Source organism: Papio anubis, chromosome 10 (genome assembly GCF_008728515.1).
Source record: "Papio anubis isolate 15944 chromosome 10, Panubis1.0, whole genome shotgun sequence".
In the NCBI taxonomy this organism is placed as follows: domain Eukaryota; kingdom Metazoa; phylum Chordata; class Mammalia; order Primates; family Cercopithecidae; genus Papio; species Papio anubis.
In genome coordinates, this window is record NC_044985.1 from 92,182,505 (window position 1) to 92,200,824 (window position 18,320).

The window sequence follows — 18,320 nt, forward strand, 5'->3', positions numbered from 1 at the left end:
CAAACATCTCAGTGTAGCAAGGAGTAACAGAGAAGTATTGCTGCCAGCATATCTTGCTTCCAGCCTATCTGAGATAGGCGATTTTCTCCTATCTCAGAATAGAATGAATGGTCAGCTTTACACCAAGACATTCCATTCCCAGGGACGAGCAGGACACAGAAACCTTCTTCTTATCTCAACTGCAAAGAGGCCTCCTTCTTTCACTACTCCTCCTCAGCACAGACCCTTCACGGGTGTCGGGCTGGGGGATGTAAGGTCTTTCCTTTCCCATGAGGCCGTATCTCAGGCTATCTCAGTTGGGAGAAACCTTGGACAATACCCAGGCTTTCTTGGGCAGAGGTCCCTGCAGCTTTCCGCAGTGCACTGTGTCCCTGGTTAATAGAGAATGGAGAACGGTGATGACTTTTACCCGGCATACTGCCTGCAAACATATTGTTAATAAGGCACATCCTGCACAGCCCTAAATCCATTAAATGTTGATTCAATACAGCACATGTTTCTGTGAGCACAGGGTTGGGGTAAAGTTACAGATTAACAGCATCTCAAAGCAGAACAATTTTTCTTAGTACAGATCAAAATGGAGTTTCTTATGACTTCCATTTCTGCATAGACACAGGAACAATCTTATCTTTCTTTCTTTTCCCCACACTTTTAATTTTCATCTTGAATCTGATGCCCTAAGACACCTGAGACTGTAGTTACTTTATATTATATCAGGTTCACATTTCTTATTACCCCTTGCTCACTACCACAAGTAAGCATTCATATCCATACTTGTTCCATAAACAATGTAGGGCAGCCATAAAAATATGTCAAATACAGTACAATAAAGACATTCACTATCATTGAGAAAAATACCGTTAAAAAGTGAATAGCTATAGGATGTTATATAGAACCAAGGCAAATTTAATCATAAAACATGTTATATCAAATCCTAAACACTTGCTAGAGACAGCGGCAAACTTGGCTTTAAGCCAATGTAGTAGTAAAGGTGGTAGTTACTGGAGTCTCAGCATCTAAAACAGTGTTTCCTAAGCCAGTTATGGAGGAGTTCATTTTTCACTGAAAAATTTGGCCGAGTGCAGTGGCTCAAGTCTGTAATCTCAGCACTTTGGGAGGCCAAGGCAGGAGGATTGCTTGAGGCTAGGAGTTTTTAACCAGCCTAGGCAACATAAGGAGACCCTCTTTATACAAAACAAACAAACAAACAAAAATTAGGCAAGATTGCGCCTATAGTTCTAGCTACCTGGGAGGCTGAAGTGGGAGGATCACTTGAGCCCAAGAATTCAAGGCTGCAGACTCCAGTAAGCTATAATTGCACCACTGTACTCTAACTGGGGCAACCAAGTGAGACCCTATCTCTTAAAAAAGTTATTTTTCAGATCGCTAGGATCGACATTAAAATATTGCTATAAATATGCATAAAACTAGATATATGCTTCTTATGCTGACAGCTCTTATACAACTGTAAAATACAAAAATTTATAGATAAAATGACTGGAAAGAAAAGTAGAAAACAACACATTACCATTAATATCACTTAAATATAACAAATAACATTTAGCTGAAATTACTTTTTGAAATGTGAAGATGAAGCTCACTGGTTATGTGCATGTTCTTTTTTTTTTGAGACAGAGTCTTGCTCTGTTGCCCAGGCTGGAGTGCAGTGGCGCCATCTCTGCTCACTGCAAACTCCACCTCTCGGGTTCACGCCATTCTCTTGCCTTAGCCTCCTGAGTAGCTGGGACTAGAGGCGTAAGCCACCACGCCCACTAATTTTGTTTTGTACTTTTAGCAGAGACGGGGTTTCACCGTGTGAGTTAGGATGATCTCAATCTCCTGACCTCGTGATCCACTAGCCTTGGCCTCCCAAAGTGCTGGGATTATAGGCGTGAGCCACCATGGCCAGCCACGTGCACGTTCTTTTTTACATAGCTAGCCTATTTTACTGGATGACATATGATGGTTCATTTAGCCCAGCACTCTTCTCTATTTTGTTAGTATTGTATATGTTGACATCATTTGTCTTTCATATAGCCGGTAAAAGAATCTGAGTATTTTAATAGTCTGGCCCCAAATACTGTTATAAACACAAATGGAAACATGGGCCATGGAATTTCTGTAAGCATTTGGTTTTGAGACACTCATCCAGATAACGGGATTCTCATAAATATTCTAATGTGGTTGTATTTTCATTTTGATTATCTAAAAAAGGGTGAGGTGGAATGAATAGAGCTTGGTCATTGATTGTCCATGAAGATTAGGAGAGAGAGAACAGCAAAAGGGACTTCTGAATTTGGAGTTTGGGAGACCAGGTGCAGTTCAACAAGGAAGGAATATACATAGAGTCACAGATTTGATGGCCAAGATCATGGGTTAAGTTTAAGGTTTGTTAACTTTGCGATGCCATGGGACAGCAAGATGATGTCCAGGAGGCAGTTGGCCTCATCTGCAGTTCAGAAAGGGTGGACTGGAGAAAGAAATTCGGGAATCTTTAGCATGTGTTGGTAACAGTTGAAGACAGAGTATATATTATCTAGGACTTCAAAGTAAGGAGAAAAGTCAACCTCAGTGAGAACTCTGAGGGACACTTACATCTTAAAGGTCACGTAGAGGAAAAGGAGCCCCCACAAAGAGAATGAGAAGGAGAGTCTGGGGGTTAACAAAGAATCAGCAGAGCCTAATGTCATAGAAGCCAACAGACAAGAAAGTTTTCAAAAAAGAGGGAGTGTTTCAGAGAGATTAAAAAAAAAAAAGACAGGGTCTGAAAATAATTTTTGCAAAAGGAGGACATCTTGAATGCACTTTTAGTAAAAAGGTTCTATGAGGATGAAGAAGATAGAAGTGGAATGGTTCTGTGAGGATCAGAAGATAGAAACCATACTACAGGGGACTGAAGCATGAATGGGGGGTATGGAAAGAGAGACAAGAAAACCTGTTCAAGAAGGTTGATTGTAAAGTAAAGAAAAATACTTTTTTATTTTTGATACGAAGTCTGGCTCTGTCACCCAGGCTGGAGTGCAGTGGCACGATCTTGGCTCACTGCAACCTCCACCTCCAGGGTTCAAGTGATTCTCCTGCCTCAGTCTCCCGAGCAGCTGGGATTACAGGCATGGGCCACCATCCCTGGCTAATTTTTGTATTTTTAGTAGAGATGAGGTTTCACCATATTGGCCAGGCTGGTCTCGAACTCCTGACCTCAAGTGATCTGCCCGCCTTGGCATTCCAAAGTGTTGGGATTACAGGCGTGAGCCACCACGCCCGGTGGAAAATTGCTTTTAAAAGTCTTAGTCAACATACTATTGATGCCTACATATTTTAAAAAATCATTTGTATTGCTTCCATGTCAGTTGTGTTGGTTAGAATGGATTTGATTACATTGCTTTCATGTCATTTGTGTAGGTTTGTATTGGATGTTTCCTTTTTGTTTCTTTAATGTATAAATGGCTGTGATAAATGTCTTTATCTTACTTTTCTAAAACACAGATCAATTCTTTGGGCCAGATTGCTAGAATGGGGATTACTGGATCATGAAGTATAAATATTTTTAAGGTGCTTAAATCCACCAAATCATTTTCTAGAGGGGAATATACCAATTTATATTTTCACACGCAGTGTAAGAGAGTGCATTTTATTGCATCCTAGCTGGAACTGAGTTTCATAATTTTTACAAACATGTCTGCATCCCTACTAAAAGGAGTTGGTGCTCCTTTGAGAGCTGATTGATTCTAGGCCTGGGGCAGGAAAAGTTCAAGATGAGTCTGCCGGGTCAAAAAGTAAGGAAGTGCTCTCAACAAATTAGGTATAGCAAGAATATGCCTCAACACAATAAAAGTTATATATGACAAACCAACAGTTAACATCATTTCAACAGTAAAAAAGAGCTTTTCCTCTACGGTCAGGAACACAACCAGGACATGCACTCTTGCCACTTCTATTTAACATAGTACTAGAAGTCCTAGTCAGGGCAATTAGGCAAGAGAATGAAATAAAAGGCATCCAAATTGAAAAGGAAGAAATTAAATTGTACCTGTTTGCCGATGACATGATTTTTTTTTTTTTTTTTTTTTGACAGAGTCTTACTCTGTCACCCAGGCTGGAGTGAAGCAGTGAGATCTCGGCTGACTGCAACCTCTGCCTCCCGGGTTCAAGAAATTCTCCTGCCTCAGCCTCCTGAGTAGCTGGGACTACAGGCATGCAGCACCATGCCCAGCAAATTTTTGTATTTTTAATAGAGACGGGGTTTCAGCATGTTGGCCAGGCTGGTCTCGAACTCCTGACCTCATGATCTGCCCACCTCGGCCTCCCAAAGTGCTGGCATTACAGGCGTGAGCCACCACGCCTGGCAGATGACATGATCTTATACAGAAAAACCCTAAAGATTGCACCAAAAAACTATTAGAATTAATAAAGAAATTTAGTAATGCTGTAGGATATAAAACCAGTATACAAGAATGAGTAGGGTTTCCAAACATTAACAGTGAACTATCTGAAAGAGAAATCCATAAAACAATCCTATTTGCAATAGCTACAAAAATATATTAAAATACTTAGAAATAAATACGGGCTGGGTGCGGTGGCTCACGCCTGTAATCCCAGCACTTTGGGAGGCCAAGGTGGGCGAAGCATGAGGTCAGGAGTTTGAGAGCAGCCTGGCCAACATGGTGAAACCCTGTCTCTACTAAAAATACAAAATAAATTAGCTGGGCGTAGTGGCAGGCACTTGCAATCCCAGCTACTCAGGAGGCCGAGGCAGGAGAATCGCTTGAACCCGGAAGGCGGAGGTTGCAGTGAGCCAAGATGGCACCACTGCACTCCAGCCCAGGCGACAGACACAGTGAGACTCCATCTCAAAAAAAAAAAAAAAAAAAAAAGAAAAAAAGAAAAAAGTTAACATAAGTAAAGGACCCGCACACTGAAACCTATAAAACATTGATGAAAGAAACTGAAGAAGACAGAAATAAATGAAAAGACATCTCATGTTTATGGGTTGAAAGAATATTGTTAAAATGCCCAAAGTGATTCACAGATTCAATGCAATCCCTATAAAAATTCCAATGACATTTTTCACACAGCTAGGAAAAAACCCTGTAAAATTCCTATGGAATGACAAAAGAGGATGAATAGCTAAAGAAATCTTGAGCAAAAAGAACAAAGCTAGAAGCATCATACTGCTTGATCCCAAAATATACCACAAAGCTACAGTAATCAGAACAGCATGATACTGGCAGAGAAACAGAAAAATCAACTGAACAGAATAAAAAGTCCATCAGTTAATAAATAGGATTGCTAATTTTTAAAAAAGATTGAAAAGTTAAAAACAGAATAAAGACTCCAAAAAAAAAATCTACCCATTTACAGTCAGTTGTTCAGTAAGGGACCAAGAATACACAATAGGGAAAGGATATTCTCTTCAATAAGTAGTAATGGGGAAATGGGATATCCATATTCAGGAGAATGAAATTAGAGGCTTATCTCATATCATATGTAATAATCAACTCAAGTAAATTGAAGACTTATGTGTACGACCTGAAACTGTAAAACTACTAGAAAAAAAGGAGGGGGAAAGCTCCATGACATTGGTCTGAGTAGTGATTTTTTAGATATGACCCCAAAAGCACAGGCTACAAAAGCCAAATCGACAAATGAGATTACATAAAACTGAAAACTTTCTATAGAGCAAGGGTTACAATCAACAGATTGAAGAGACAACAGAGAGAACAGGAGCAAATATTTGCCAGCCATACATCTGATAAAGGGATAATATCCAAAATATATAAGGAACTCAAACAACTCAATAGTAAGAAAACAAATAATCTGATTATAAAATGGGCAAAGGATGTAAATAGACATTTCTCAAAAGAGGACATACAAATGGCCAACAGGTATATGAAAAACATGTTCAACATAATTAATCATCAGACAAATGCAAATTAAAACCATAGTGAGAGATATCACTTAACACCTATTACAATGGTTATATCAAAAAGACAAAAGATAACAAGATTGGAGAGAAAATAGAGAAAAGGAAACCCCTGCATGCTGTTGGTAGGAATGTAAATTAGTATAGCCATTATGGAAAACAGTATGGAAGTTGCCAAAAAGTTTAAAAATAAAACTATCATGTGATCCAGTCATCCCACTACAGGGTGTGTATACAAAGGAAATAAAATCACTATTTTTTCTTTTATTGAAATTAAAAAAAATCTTTTTATAGAGATGGGGTCTTGCTATGTTGACCAGGCTGGTGTTGAGCTTCTGGCCTCAAGCAGTCCTCCCATCTTGGCCTCCCAAAGTGCTATGATTACAGGTGTGAGCCACTGTGCCCAGCCAAAATCACTATTTTGAAGAGGTATCTGCACTCCCATCTTTATTGCAGCATTATTCACAATAGCGAAGATATGAAATCAACCTAAGTGTCCCTCAATGAACAACTGAATAAAGAAAATGTGGGGCTGGGCACAGTGGCTCGCGCCTATAATCCCAGCACTTTGGGAGGCTGAGGCAGGTGGATCACGAGGTCAGGAGTTCAAGACCAGCCTGGCCAAGATGGTGAAACCCCGTCTCTACTAAAAATACAAAAATTAACCGGGTGTGGTGGCAGGCGCCTGTAATCCCAGCTACTCGGGAGGCTGAGGCAGGAGAATCAGGGTGGGGGATGGAGGGCGGAGATTACAGTGAGCCCAGATTGTGCCACTGCACTCCAGCCTTGGTGACAGACTCCGTGTCAAAAAACATAATAACAAAATAAAATGTGGTATATATATACTGTGGAACATTATTCAGCCTTAAAAATAAGGAAATTCTGTCTTTTGTGACAACATGGATGAACCTGGGGACATGATGTTAAGTGAAATAAGCCAGGCACAGAAATATACCACAAGATCTCATATATGTGGAATGTAAAAATGTTGAACTCATAGAAGCAGTGGGTAGAATCATGGTTGCCAGGGGTAAGGGGTGGTGGAGAGAGAAAAAGAACAAAAAGTAAGATGTGCTCAAAAAGTAATGGAGGCATGTCAAATGGACTCAGGAGTCTGCTGGAAGGGGCTCACACTGGCCAAGGCAGGGACACCTGGAGCATAGAAATGAATGGTGGCAGTAATGAACTATAACATGTTGGAGAAAAATGAGTCCAAAGTCATACTAACCAATATAAAGAAAGAAAGAAAACGATGGAAAGCTATTAGTTGCAGTAAAATTCTACTAATACATATAGAGGAATAGAAGTGTAATATCATCAAACAATAACTGATTCAGCAAGAATCCTAAATCTGTGCTTGAATGAAAGTTTTTGAGGAGGATATATACACAAATAATCTCTCTACAGATAAAATTCCTCTGGAATTAATTTTGGATGTCTAGTGTGAAGTGAGAATCTAAAATGATTTTTTTTCCCCAAAAACAGTAGCCCAGTTTTCAATCTCTTTTCCACAGAAATTGAACTGTAAGCAGTTTAATACAGATATTAGATGGTAAGCTTCTTGAGGACATGGACTGTGTAATGTTCACATATATTTTTATTTTTTAGGCTAGTCAAGTGAAGCAGTGGGATATGTTCATAATTTTATCCTTAGTGCAGTGTGCTTATATAACCAACACATTGCAGATTAAATTAGGGACTAAAAAATGTTTGTGGAGTGCACTTTTTTCTTTTTTTTAAACCATAGATGGAGTTTCTACATACACTACAGTCTTCGTGGCTGGGCGATTTATTCCTTTCATATGATCTCTGTACCTATTTTATACTTCATGTAGGTTTATGAAATATTAACATATGGTGGTAATTACGAGGGCCTTTTTTGCTTATCTTAATTTTTTTTTTTTAAATTTTTTTAAAGGAAGGTAGAGACTTGAGCATCTTTATGGGCTGAGGAGGAAGAGTCATTGGAAAAGGGGACGTTGCAGATATGCTGCAAGCTCGCAGACAGGAGAGGGTGAATTGGGGGCCAAAAGGATTGAGCTGGGGGAAGAAGAGGCCCCTTCCTCAGTGAGATGAGGGAGAAAGGCAGACGAGGGCAGGGGTGGATGTAGGTAAATGTTGTGGTGGGGGGGAATTAGGTTTGTTAAGGGTCATGCTCAGATAACTTGGGATATTTCACTTGGGTATAAAATAAGATTCTCTGCTGAGAATGATAGTCAAGGTAATGTGGGGGTTGTGGTGGTGGTCTGGCGCAGCAGTAATGAGGTATGGGAGAAGCTGACTACAGTCTCCCCAGAAAGATTGCCGAAGGGCCCAGCTGAGGATGGTGACTGGGATTTGCACTGGAATCAACCTGCAGGTTTCGATGGTACTTTCCAACTCAAGGAAAACTTGGTTGGGATTTGACAAAACTCTTGAGGAAAACGACTTACAGAATTTAAAGCTGTACTTCCCTTTAGGTTTCGTCTCCTTTCCATCCTCCCCTACCAAGCCCCACAACTGCGGCGGGCATGTTTTCTGCAGTTAACCGCACTGCGCTCTTAGCAGTACAGAAATAACGAATAACGCTAGCCAAGCTGAGCAAGATAGGGCTTGGTAACTTTATTTGCATCAGTATTTGCAACACAACACCTAAATGAAAAAGTTAACTATAAAGCCAACATCATTTACTCCGGGTCAGGGAACTGTGCCATTCGCTTTAAGTGCATTTACTTAATTTCAATAAAGTATTAAGAAGTGAGTCCTTTTATTAATCCGACTTTACACACCTGAGGTCTAAGGCCTAAATAAATAAGCAATTTGTTTAAGATCATATGGCTGGTTATTGGCGGAGTCATGCAAGTCTGGAAACAGAGTCCTCGCTAACTCCGGTTCAGTGCTACACGAGTGAACTGTCTACAACAACGCAGTGACATTGAGTGCCCACAGTATCGAACACATACGGTAATCGCAGTCCAGCCAGCACCCGTGCAGAGCACCAAGCACCCATTCGGTGACCCCGCACGCGTGACGCTCACGAGCGCAGTCCCCCTGGCTTCTTCCAGGAAGGCTGAAGCGGCGTAATCTCCGGCAAAAGATCAGGACGACTCGATCTGGGCTGGACTTCTTCTGCCTGAGCATCTGATCCGAGCGCCGGGCGGGCTGGGAGGAGCCGGCCCCCGGGAAAGATTGCGGATTGGGGGACAGGAAAACAGAGGGCGGAGCCTTGGGGGGGAAGCAAGAAGCCGCAGCAACCATGTAAGCAGCTTCGCTTCTTGCCGCAACCGTCCGCGGCCTGAGGAGCCCACTGCCGGGCTTTGGGGCCGACTTCCGGGGGCTGAGCCGGTGAAGCGGTGGCTGGGGCGGGGGGCAAACGGCGCGGCCGGGGCGGGAGGCTCAGGTAAGGGAGGGGGCCTGGAGCTTAGCCCTCTCGGGCTGAGCAGGGGAAGGAGGCCGGTGTGGGGAGCTTCTGGGCCAGAACTGAGGTGAAGGTGAGAACCGGCGTTCCACATCTGGGGGCTAGGGCCTGGCTGCTGCTGAACAAGGAAGAGCAGAGAACCTGGCTTTAGAATGAGCTCGTCCTGACGTTTAGCCGTCTGGAGAGTGGGGACGGAAGCCGGGTGGGGCCCTTGAGATTTCCTTGGAAACATTTGAAGTTCCTTTGCCTCTTTCTCGACCCTTACGCCTGAACTTATTTAGGAGGGGAAGAGTCCAGTTGTTTTTCCCTCTGAGTGCGTGAGTTCTCAGTTTGTTAGAGGCGCATCCGTAGGCTGGAAAAGAAAGTTCATGAGCTGCAGAAACGATACCAACCGTGGGGTTCAAATGTGTGTTTGTCTTAAATGCTTGCCTTTGCTATTTGAGACCATTCCATTTCAACTTAGGTTTCGGAGTCTCTTGAGGAGGCTTATTCCCAATTAGCGTTTACCCTTTGCTTAGAATGTTCCCAACAAAAGGATGAGAATGGCATGTGTTGGAAACTTTTAGGACTTAGGGGTTTTCTGCCGAATCAGAGGTTATTCCTGAGACAGTCAAGAAATAAGTGATAGAATTTTGTATAAAGCAAGTTATTCGTGTGTATGTGATGTGTATATATCATTCATTAGTATTGACGCAGTGCATCCTGTGTTCAAAAATATGTCCCATGTTGACAATAGAGGTAGTCGCTTGGTACGGTGTACTTATTTCTGATTTATTTGAGTCCCTTTTTTTTGGCACTCCAAAACTCCCACTCTGTCAGTATTCTTACAAAAAATGTTCTTTCTTTCTTTCTTTTGCGTTTGTGACAAAGATTGTGTAGGTTAAATCTCTTCTGTGGAGCAAAACTAATTTCCTATGTTCTCCCTTTTTCTGCTTTCTGGATCGTGCTTTGGTTTTCCTTTAGGCGTGTTGGTAAAAAATGTAACAAGAAATCTTTGTTGATAGAAGCTAACATTTCCAATATTAAACTTTCCTAAATTATTAAATTTCCAGTTTTTTTTTTGACAGTCTCGCTGTGTCCCCCAGGTTGGAGTGCAGTGGCGCGATCTCGGCCGACTGCAACCTCTGCCTTCCCGGGTTCAAGCGATTCTTCTGCCTCAGCCTCCTGAGTAGCTAGATTACAGGCGCGCGACACAACACTCGGCTAATTTTTGTATTTTTGGTAGAGACGGGATTTCACCGTGTTAGCTAAGCTGGTTTCGAATTCCTGACCTCAGGCGATTCATCCGCCTCAGCCTCCCAAGGTGTTGGGATTATAGGCGTGAACCACCGGGCCGGGGGTCTCCCTCCCTCGCCCAGGCTGGAGTGAAGTGGCGCCATCTCGGTTTACTGCAATCTCTGCCTCCCAGGCTCAAGGGATTCTCCTGCCTCGGCCTCCCAAAGTGCGGGGATCACAGGTGTGAGCCGCCAGGTCCAGCCTTTACTGATTGGCCTCTCATAGTTTGTAGGAGGTCTGCATATATTAGTAGCCTTAATTAGAAAGAGTAAAATATTGATGATGTATCAGAAGGCTTTGGGTAGGTAGGTTAATAGGACTGATTACCTCTGAGGAAGGAGTCCTAATTTATATTTTAAAGCGTTGTTAAGCTGCTAAAGAGTGAGAGTTGTAAGATAATTTTTTCAAGGCCCTGGTGTCATTATGTAATTATTAGGGTTAACTACATGATTGGGTTTATATTTCAGCGACTACACTTGCTAAGTGTTTTCATGGGAATTTTTATCTTCTTATTTCCAAAGCCAAGTATAATTTTTGTGTAGATAACCTTTAGAAGTAGTTCTAAGACTCTTTAGGTAGAATGTCATCTCTGCTTCTGATGTTACTTGTGTTAAAGCAGAATGTAGGCTGTTTTCCAGGGGTGGTTGTTACGGCCATCACATTATTGTTTCTCTCCAGTGCTCTTTTTTTTGTTTTCTAAATAAAATAGAGATGAAGTCTTGCTATGTTGACGAGGCTGGTGTGGAACTCCTGGCCTCAAGCCATCCTCTCATCTCAGCCTCCCAAAGTGCTGGGATTACAGGTACAAGGCCACAGTGCCTGGCCTCTTTTTTTTTTTTTTTTTTTTTTTTTTAAATAAAGAACCACAAACTTTTTTTTGAGTGTATAGTTGATCAGTCATCAGCTTACTGCCCAACACTTTTTGCTGAATTGTCATGACACTTCAGAAGGATTGTTGATTATTCTTCTCAATGGAAGATATTAGAAACTTTCCTTCCCCTTCTTCTTCCTTTTCTCCTTCCTCTTTCCTTCCCCTTCCTCTTCCTCTTTTTCTTTTCCCTCCCCCCCCAAATAAACATGTATTGCCAAATTCTGTTTAAGTCAGTGGTTTCCTTTCTGCCTTAATTTGTTAATTAAATTATTGATCAGACAGAGCCTTAAGTAGAGAATGCGGATAGGTTAAAAGGAAAGTGTGAAGAGCTACAAAAGTAATTTTGATGTAATACTTACTTTTGGGGTGAGACTTGGGGTATAGTGACAGTTCTGCTACTGTCTGACCTCCAAGAAAGTTGTTTTAGGTTCAGTGAACCTTGGTTGCCTCAAAGGTAAAATGTAATAAAGCCAGCTGTGTGTGCCTTCCAGGATTGTAAGAAGAGAATGAGATGGTAGATATGATTTTGAATGTGAAAAGCATTTTACCACGACTGTAATGTTGTCTTTGTAAGGTGGAGACTAGATTATAAACTATAGTATATATATTGTTTTCTCCAAGGGAAGAACCTTGTCTTTATTTTGAAACAATAGGTAGCCTCCTGGTAGTTGGAACATGTTTCTGCCTGCGGGGGGGCCCAGTGTCTGGGCCCCAGGGATCTACAGAGCTCAGTACGCTTACCATGTGTTTCAGGAAGGCCTCGTAGTGTTTCAGGAAGGCCTCCTCGTTGATGCTGTCCTCATGTCCTGCCAGAACAGTCTCCATCTCCTCCTCAGCCATCTTCTCTCCCAGGGTGATGAGGACTTGTCTGAGCTCTGCTCCCGTGACTTTGCTATTCCCCTCCTTGTCAAACACATGAAGCCCCTCCAAGTAGTCCTCATATGTGCCTTGGTTCCGGTTCTTGGCTGTCACCTGGAGCATGAGCAGGAAAGTCTCGAAGTCCACATGCTGGGACTTCAGCTCATCACTCTTGGGGTTCTCAAGGAACTTGAGCACCTTGGCATTGGTGGGGTTCTGGCCCAGGGCCCGCATCATGTCCCCAAACTGGCTGTACAGGATCTTGCCAGCCCCCACTCAGTTAAACAGCCTGAAGGCCACCTTGAACTCCTCCAGGTGGTCCTTGTTAAACTTGATCATCACTTTGGAGAGATCGACTTGGGGCTCCTGGATTTTCTCAGGGGCCTGGGGATGGGATAGCTGGCTCAGCTTTGGTCTTGGCTGGAGGGGCTCATGCTGCTGCTGGCTTGGCAGCTGCTTTGGAGATGGAGAGCCCTGCTGGTTCCTCCCCAGAATATCCTTGGGAGGCATGATGTCTGCTGGCCAAACGACAGTGTGTGGATGGGGGCACCCATCTCCTGCGGGGTCCATGTCTGGGCCAGACTACGGTATTTTTTTTTTTTTTTTTTTTTTTTTTCTAGACGGAGTGTTGCTCTTGTTGCCCAGGCTGGAGTGCAGTGGTATGATCTTGGCTCGCTGCAACCTCCGACTCCTGGGTTCAAGTGATTCTTCTGCCTCAGCCTCCTGAGTAACTGTGATTACAGGCACCTGCCACCATGTCCAGCTAATTTTTGTATTTTTGGTAGAGATGGGGTTTTACCATGTTGCCCAGGCTGGTTTCGAACTCCTGACTTCAGGTGATCCACCCATGTCGGTCTCCCAAAGTGCTGGGATTATAGGTGTGAGCCACCATGCCTAGCCCAGTCTACAGTATGTTAATGATTTGAGTTATCCGTGGTTCTTCTCTTTGAAATATGAATCAATATGGCAGAAAATAGTACTTTTCTGTAACTTTCATCTGGTGATGTGGTTAGCTTTATTGCTTTGGTTGAAATGTGGTTTTTTGGTTATTGAGAAAAAAAGCCCTTTAAGAAGATCTTCTTCTTAATGTCTCTATGAATTGAAGCTTAAAGGGAGGAAAAACCACAGGTTCATGTGTTTAGGAGCAAAGATAGTGGGGAACAACTTGTTGATTTGAATGAAGTGTAGCTTGAGGTAATTGTTAAAGTTTTGTAGAAATGTCATTAAAGGATGACTTTCATGTCCTTGTTTTAGAAATATAATGATTTTTATATTATTTTTTAAAATGTAAAAGTTGAGACCAGGCATGGTGGCTCGTGCCTGTAATCCCAGCACTTTGGGAGGCTGAGGCAGGTGGATCACCTGAGATCAGGAGTTCAAGACCAGCCTGGCCAACATGGTGAAACCCCTTCCCTACTGAAAATACAAAAAATTAGCTGGACGTGGTGATGCGCGCCTGTAGTCCCAGCTATTCAGGAGGCTCAGGTGAGAGGATCACTTGAACCTGGGAGGCGGAGCTTGCAGTGAGCCAAGATCACACTACTGTACTCCAGCCTAGGCAACAGAGCAAGACTGCATCTCAAAAAAAAAAAAAAGGTTGAGGCCGGGAGGTGGCTCAAGCCTGTAATCCCAGCACTTTGGGAGGCGAAGATGGGCAGATCACGAGGTCAGGAGATCGAGACCATCCTGGCTAACACGATGAAACCCTGTCTCTACTAAAAAATACAAAAAAAACTAGCTGGGCTAGGTGGCGGGCGCCTGTAGTCCCAGCTACTCGGGAGGCTGAGGCAGGAGAATGGCATAAACCCGGGAGGCAGAGCTTGCAGTGAGCTGAGATCTGGCCACTGCACTCCAGCCTGGGCGACAGAGCGAGACTCCGTCTCAAAAAAAAAAAAAGTTGAAATAAGTAAAATAAGACTGAAGAATTTATATGTGTGTTGTATAACTAGCTTCCCCCCATAACTTTAAAAAGCTGTTGTGTATCCCTTCTTCCGAAACATGTTAAAATGAAAGAGATAGAAATGATGTGAAAATGCTTATTTTTCTTTCTGCCTGCTTACATTAATGCTTTACCTCCAAATTTTTATTAATTTAAATATTTTCTGTAATTTGAATAGTAATGTTTAAAATTGAGTCGGCTATCAGATCATAGTTTTAGATGATTGAGGCTCTTATGATTTAGACAGCAGTGTTTTCAGTCCTTTGGAATATATGAAGCTAGATTTATTTACTGTTTGTTTTCATAGATCTGAATTTTCACAGAATAGGATTTTCTAGATATTGGGATGCTGTTTGGAATCAACTTTTGAGCTTCCTGAGGAACTTAGATCTTTTGCTTGTTTCTTTTGTTTTTTCAGACTCATGAAATGGCCACAGATGATAAGACGTCCCCAACACTGGACTCTGCTAATGATTTGCCTCGATCTCCTACTAGTCCTTCTCATCTCACACACTTTAAACCTTTGACTCCTGATCAAGATGAGCCCCCTTTTAAATCAGCTTATAGTTCTTTTGTAAATCTCTTTCGTTTTAACAAAGGTAAGACATATTAAATATGAGAGGTTTGATTCAGGTTTGATTCTTTGAAATACTCCTTTGTCTCTATTAGCTCACCATGATCATATAGTGGTCAGTAGTCTGTTCAGCTTTAATGTTGGGTCTGTAAGAAAGTGAAATATTAATAAGCTGATAGCTTTAATCGTAGGTCACCGGGTTTTACTGCTGAAGAGAAAGCTAGAATTTTCACTGTAATATCATTAATTATTGGTAACTAAAGGTCTGGATTAAAAACTACATGTTAGGCTGGGTGTGGTGGCTCACACCTGTAATCCCAGCTCTTTGGGAGGCTGAGGTGGACAGATCACGAGGTCAGGAGATCGAGACCATCCTGGCTAACATGGTGAAACCCTGTCTCTACTAAAAGTACAAAAAAATTAGCCAGGCATGGTGGTGGGCGCCTGTAGTCCCAGCTACTCGGGAGCCTGAGGCAGGAGAATGGCATGAACCCGGGAGGCGGAGCTTGCAGTGAGCTGAGATCGCGCCACTGCACTCCAGCCTGGGAGACAGAGTGAGACTCCGTTTCAAGAAAAAATAATAAAATAAAAAACTAAATGTTAAAGGAGGTTTCTTTTAATAGAGAAAGTAGTCGTCTCTTTTTGTTGTTCTTGTTTTCTCTCTCTCTCTCTCTTTTTTTTTTTTTGAGACAGATTCTCGCTCTGTTGCCCAGGTTGGAGTGCAGTGGTGCCATCTCGGCTCACTGTGAGCTCCGCCGCCCAGGTTCACGCCATTCTCCTGCCTCAGCCTCCCTAGTAGCTGGGACTACAGGCACCTGCCAACACGCCTGGCTAATTTTTTGTATTTTTAGTAGAGACAGGGTTTCACCATGTTAGCCAGGATGGTCTCCATCTCCTGACCTCGTGATCCGCCCGCCTCGGCCTCCCAAAGTGTTGGGATTACAGGCGTGAGCCACTGCGCCTGGCCCTTTTTTTGTTAATATACTTCAAATTAGTTCATAGAATGGACTTTGTTCTTTTGGGGGTTAATAGCTAAAATATTTAAAGCAATGAAACTAAAAGGAACAGTACGCAGGAGGAAAGGTTTATACTTTTCAAAAACTGGAAGCTGTCATTAGGATTTTTGTTGTCTTAAAACTGTTAGACTAAGGTGTACATGTAATGACATCAAATGAAAAGATACTTTTAAAATGAGCTCTTTTTAAGTAATATGTCTTTTATTTGGAACAAGAATTTAAAAAAGCATGGCCTATGTCGTTTGTCTTTCGTTTGTATTACTTGAAGTATGTTAGAAAGTAATTCTTGTAAAGCATTTGGGGAGGTTAATAGTATTAAGTAGCTCAGTAGAACCTTTAATAATATTAACTGGATTTTATTTATGATCATGTTTAAAGTGCTATGAAAACCCTTTAGTACATTTTTAAGACAATATTTAAAAAAATAAACTATTTTTTAGAAGAGTTTTAGATTTATAGAAAAATTGGGAAGATAGAATTTCCATATACTCCCATACCCAGTTTTCCTTATATAAACATTTTACATTAGTCTGGTACATTTGTTACAATTAATGAACTATTATTGATAGATTATTAACTAAATTACATATTTTATTAGATTTCTTGAGTTTTCACCACTTGTTCTTTTTGTGTCAGGATCCTGTTTATCATACCACGTTACACTGAGTTGTCATAAGGCAATAAAATTTTTATTTATTTAGCAAATGTTTATTGGGTACCTCCTTTGTGCTGGAAACTGTTTTAATAGTGTAAGGGATCTGTCACATAAACAGACCCCAAAAATCCCTGCCTTCATATGAAGCTTATATTTTGTTTCCTTTAATATGCATAAGAAATTTCTAATGAAAAGTGAAACAAATAGAAGATCATATATACCAAGGGTGTGATTATTGGCCTGTAATTTTGCCCCCTTCTTTGAATTTTCTTTTTTTAAAATCTAGGCTGGGCACAGTAGCCTTTGCCTGTAATTTCAGCACTTTGGGATGCTGAGGTGGGAGGATTGCTTGAGGCCAGGAGTTCAATACCAGTCTGGGAAACATGGGGAGACCTGCCTGTATTTAAAATTAAATACATGAAAAAGAAAAAAAAATTTTTTAGTTATGCATATATTACACGTATACATTGTTGCCTGAAAATTTCATCTACTTCCTTCTCATTGCTGAACTCTTAGTCTTAGTTTTTTAAGTAATGCCAAGTGTTCCCTTGCTACAGAGAGAGCAGAAGGAGGCCAGGGAGAACAGCAGCCTTTGAGTGGAAGTTGGACCAGCCCTCAGCTCCCTTCAAGGACACAGTCTGTTAGGTCACCCACACCTTATAAAAAACAGCTTAATGAGGAACTCCAGCGGCGCTCTTCAGCATTAGGTAAAACAGTGTTCTTATTTCATTCCCTTCTATATGCTAGATTTTTCCACAGTCATTGTGTTTTCTAGGTTGTTTATAGCAGGACTTAACTTTCCTGCTATTTGGAGTAGTCAGGTACTATTTGGAATAGGTATCGTTCAGAGTAAATAAAACTGTAGTGAAAGAATTTATTGGCACCTGAAAAAATTCTTAAACGTCTCATTAAACTTTAATTTAGGCAAGGCACAGATCTCTTGACTATTTTTTGATTAATTACTTGCTTGGGTTTCAGCAGAGAACAGTTTGCAACATCCCCAGGAGAACACAGGTTAGTTTCCACTTTGTGAATGAATTTTGCATATGTTCTTGGGATGCTAGTGAAATGTGATATGCATGCCTCTGGCTGCAGAACTCTGTCAACTCCATTAGTGGGCTGCCACTTGCTCTTGGCCTTCTGTCCTTGTTGGGGTGCAAACTGTCAGTGTGGCTGAATAAGCTGAGCTCCTCTCATCTGTCTGTTTTCCATTCTGGTCTACTACACAGTCATCTCCTTCATTTTCATGCTCTTCTGATGAGTATGGGCTGGGGACTGGTGTCAGAATTGAGAGATTAGAGAAAGAGAGGTGGTTTATGTTTTATTTCTGTCAGATTTTTCAACTTGGTGGAGTGGTTTGCCCAAGTCAAGGTGACAAAAGAAAGGAAGTGGGAGGTGGCATGGTAGAGAGGAAGGGATGCAGCATTGGGAATTAGATGCCCCTGAACACCAGATCCCGTCTGGTCTGGCTGGTCTTCCCCCAGGTAATGGTGGTTGGCAGAAGGATAGTTTATTGTGAGTTCAGACTTGGTCAGCCAGAGCAAAGATAAACCAAGCAAAAGAAGAGTTTCTACCCAAGGACTGGCACAGAGCTGGCTGCATCACCTGCACAGGTTTTCTAGGGCAGTGAGCCTCAGCCAGGGTTACATCAGCCATTTGGAGGGAAGAATCAGAAGATGGAGAGTGGGAGAGGGAGAAAGGAGCTCTCCTTTTGTTCCACATAATCTCTATTTTAACTTTTAGCCTCAGTAAACTCTCCTTAGCTCTTGAGTCTGACCCACAACAACACTCTTTTTGTTGAGGGAGCTCTTT

At 41.9% G+C, this 18,320-nt stretch overlaps 1 protein-coding gene and 1 pseudogene across 23 annotated transcripts in view; one reads left to right on the forward strand and one right to left on the reverse strand.

Moving 5' to 3' along the window:
- Positions 1-9,057: 9,057 nt before the first annotated feature.
- Positions 9,058-18,320, forward strand: part of PIKFYVE (phosphoinositide kinase, FYVE-type zinc finger containing) — a 92,469-nt gene continuing 83,206 nt past the window's right edge. For 9 of the 23 annotated variants that reach the window (XR_002516257.2, XR_002516258.2, XM_009182912.4 and 6 more), the window contains exons 1-4: positions 9,059-9,160; positions 14,682-14,862; positions 17,066-17,215; positions 17,487-17,522. Coding sequence is in view for 19 of the 23 variants with exons in the window: in XM_009182912.4 (XP_009181176.2) it covers positions 14,691-14,862; positions 17,066-17,215; positions 17,487-17,522 (358 nt within the window). In the remaining 4 variants the exon portion in view is untranslated. Of the gene's footprint in view, positions 9,303-14,681; positions 14,863-17,065; positions 17,216-17,486; positions 17,523-18,320 lie in introns of those variants that run through there. The other 14 variants (XM_009182914.4, XM_009182920.4, XM_009182923.4 and 11 more) reach the window with 10 other exon arrangements.
- Positions 12,103-14,568, reverse strand: LOC103876479 (annotated as a pseudogene).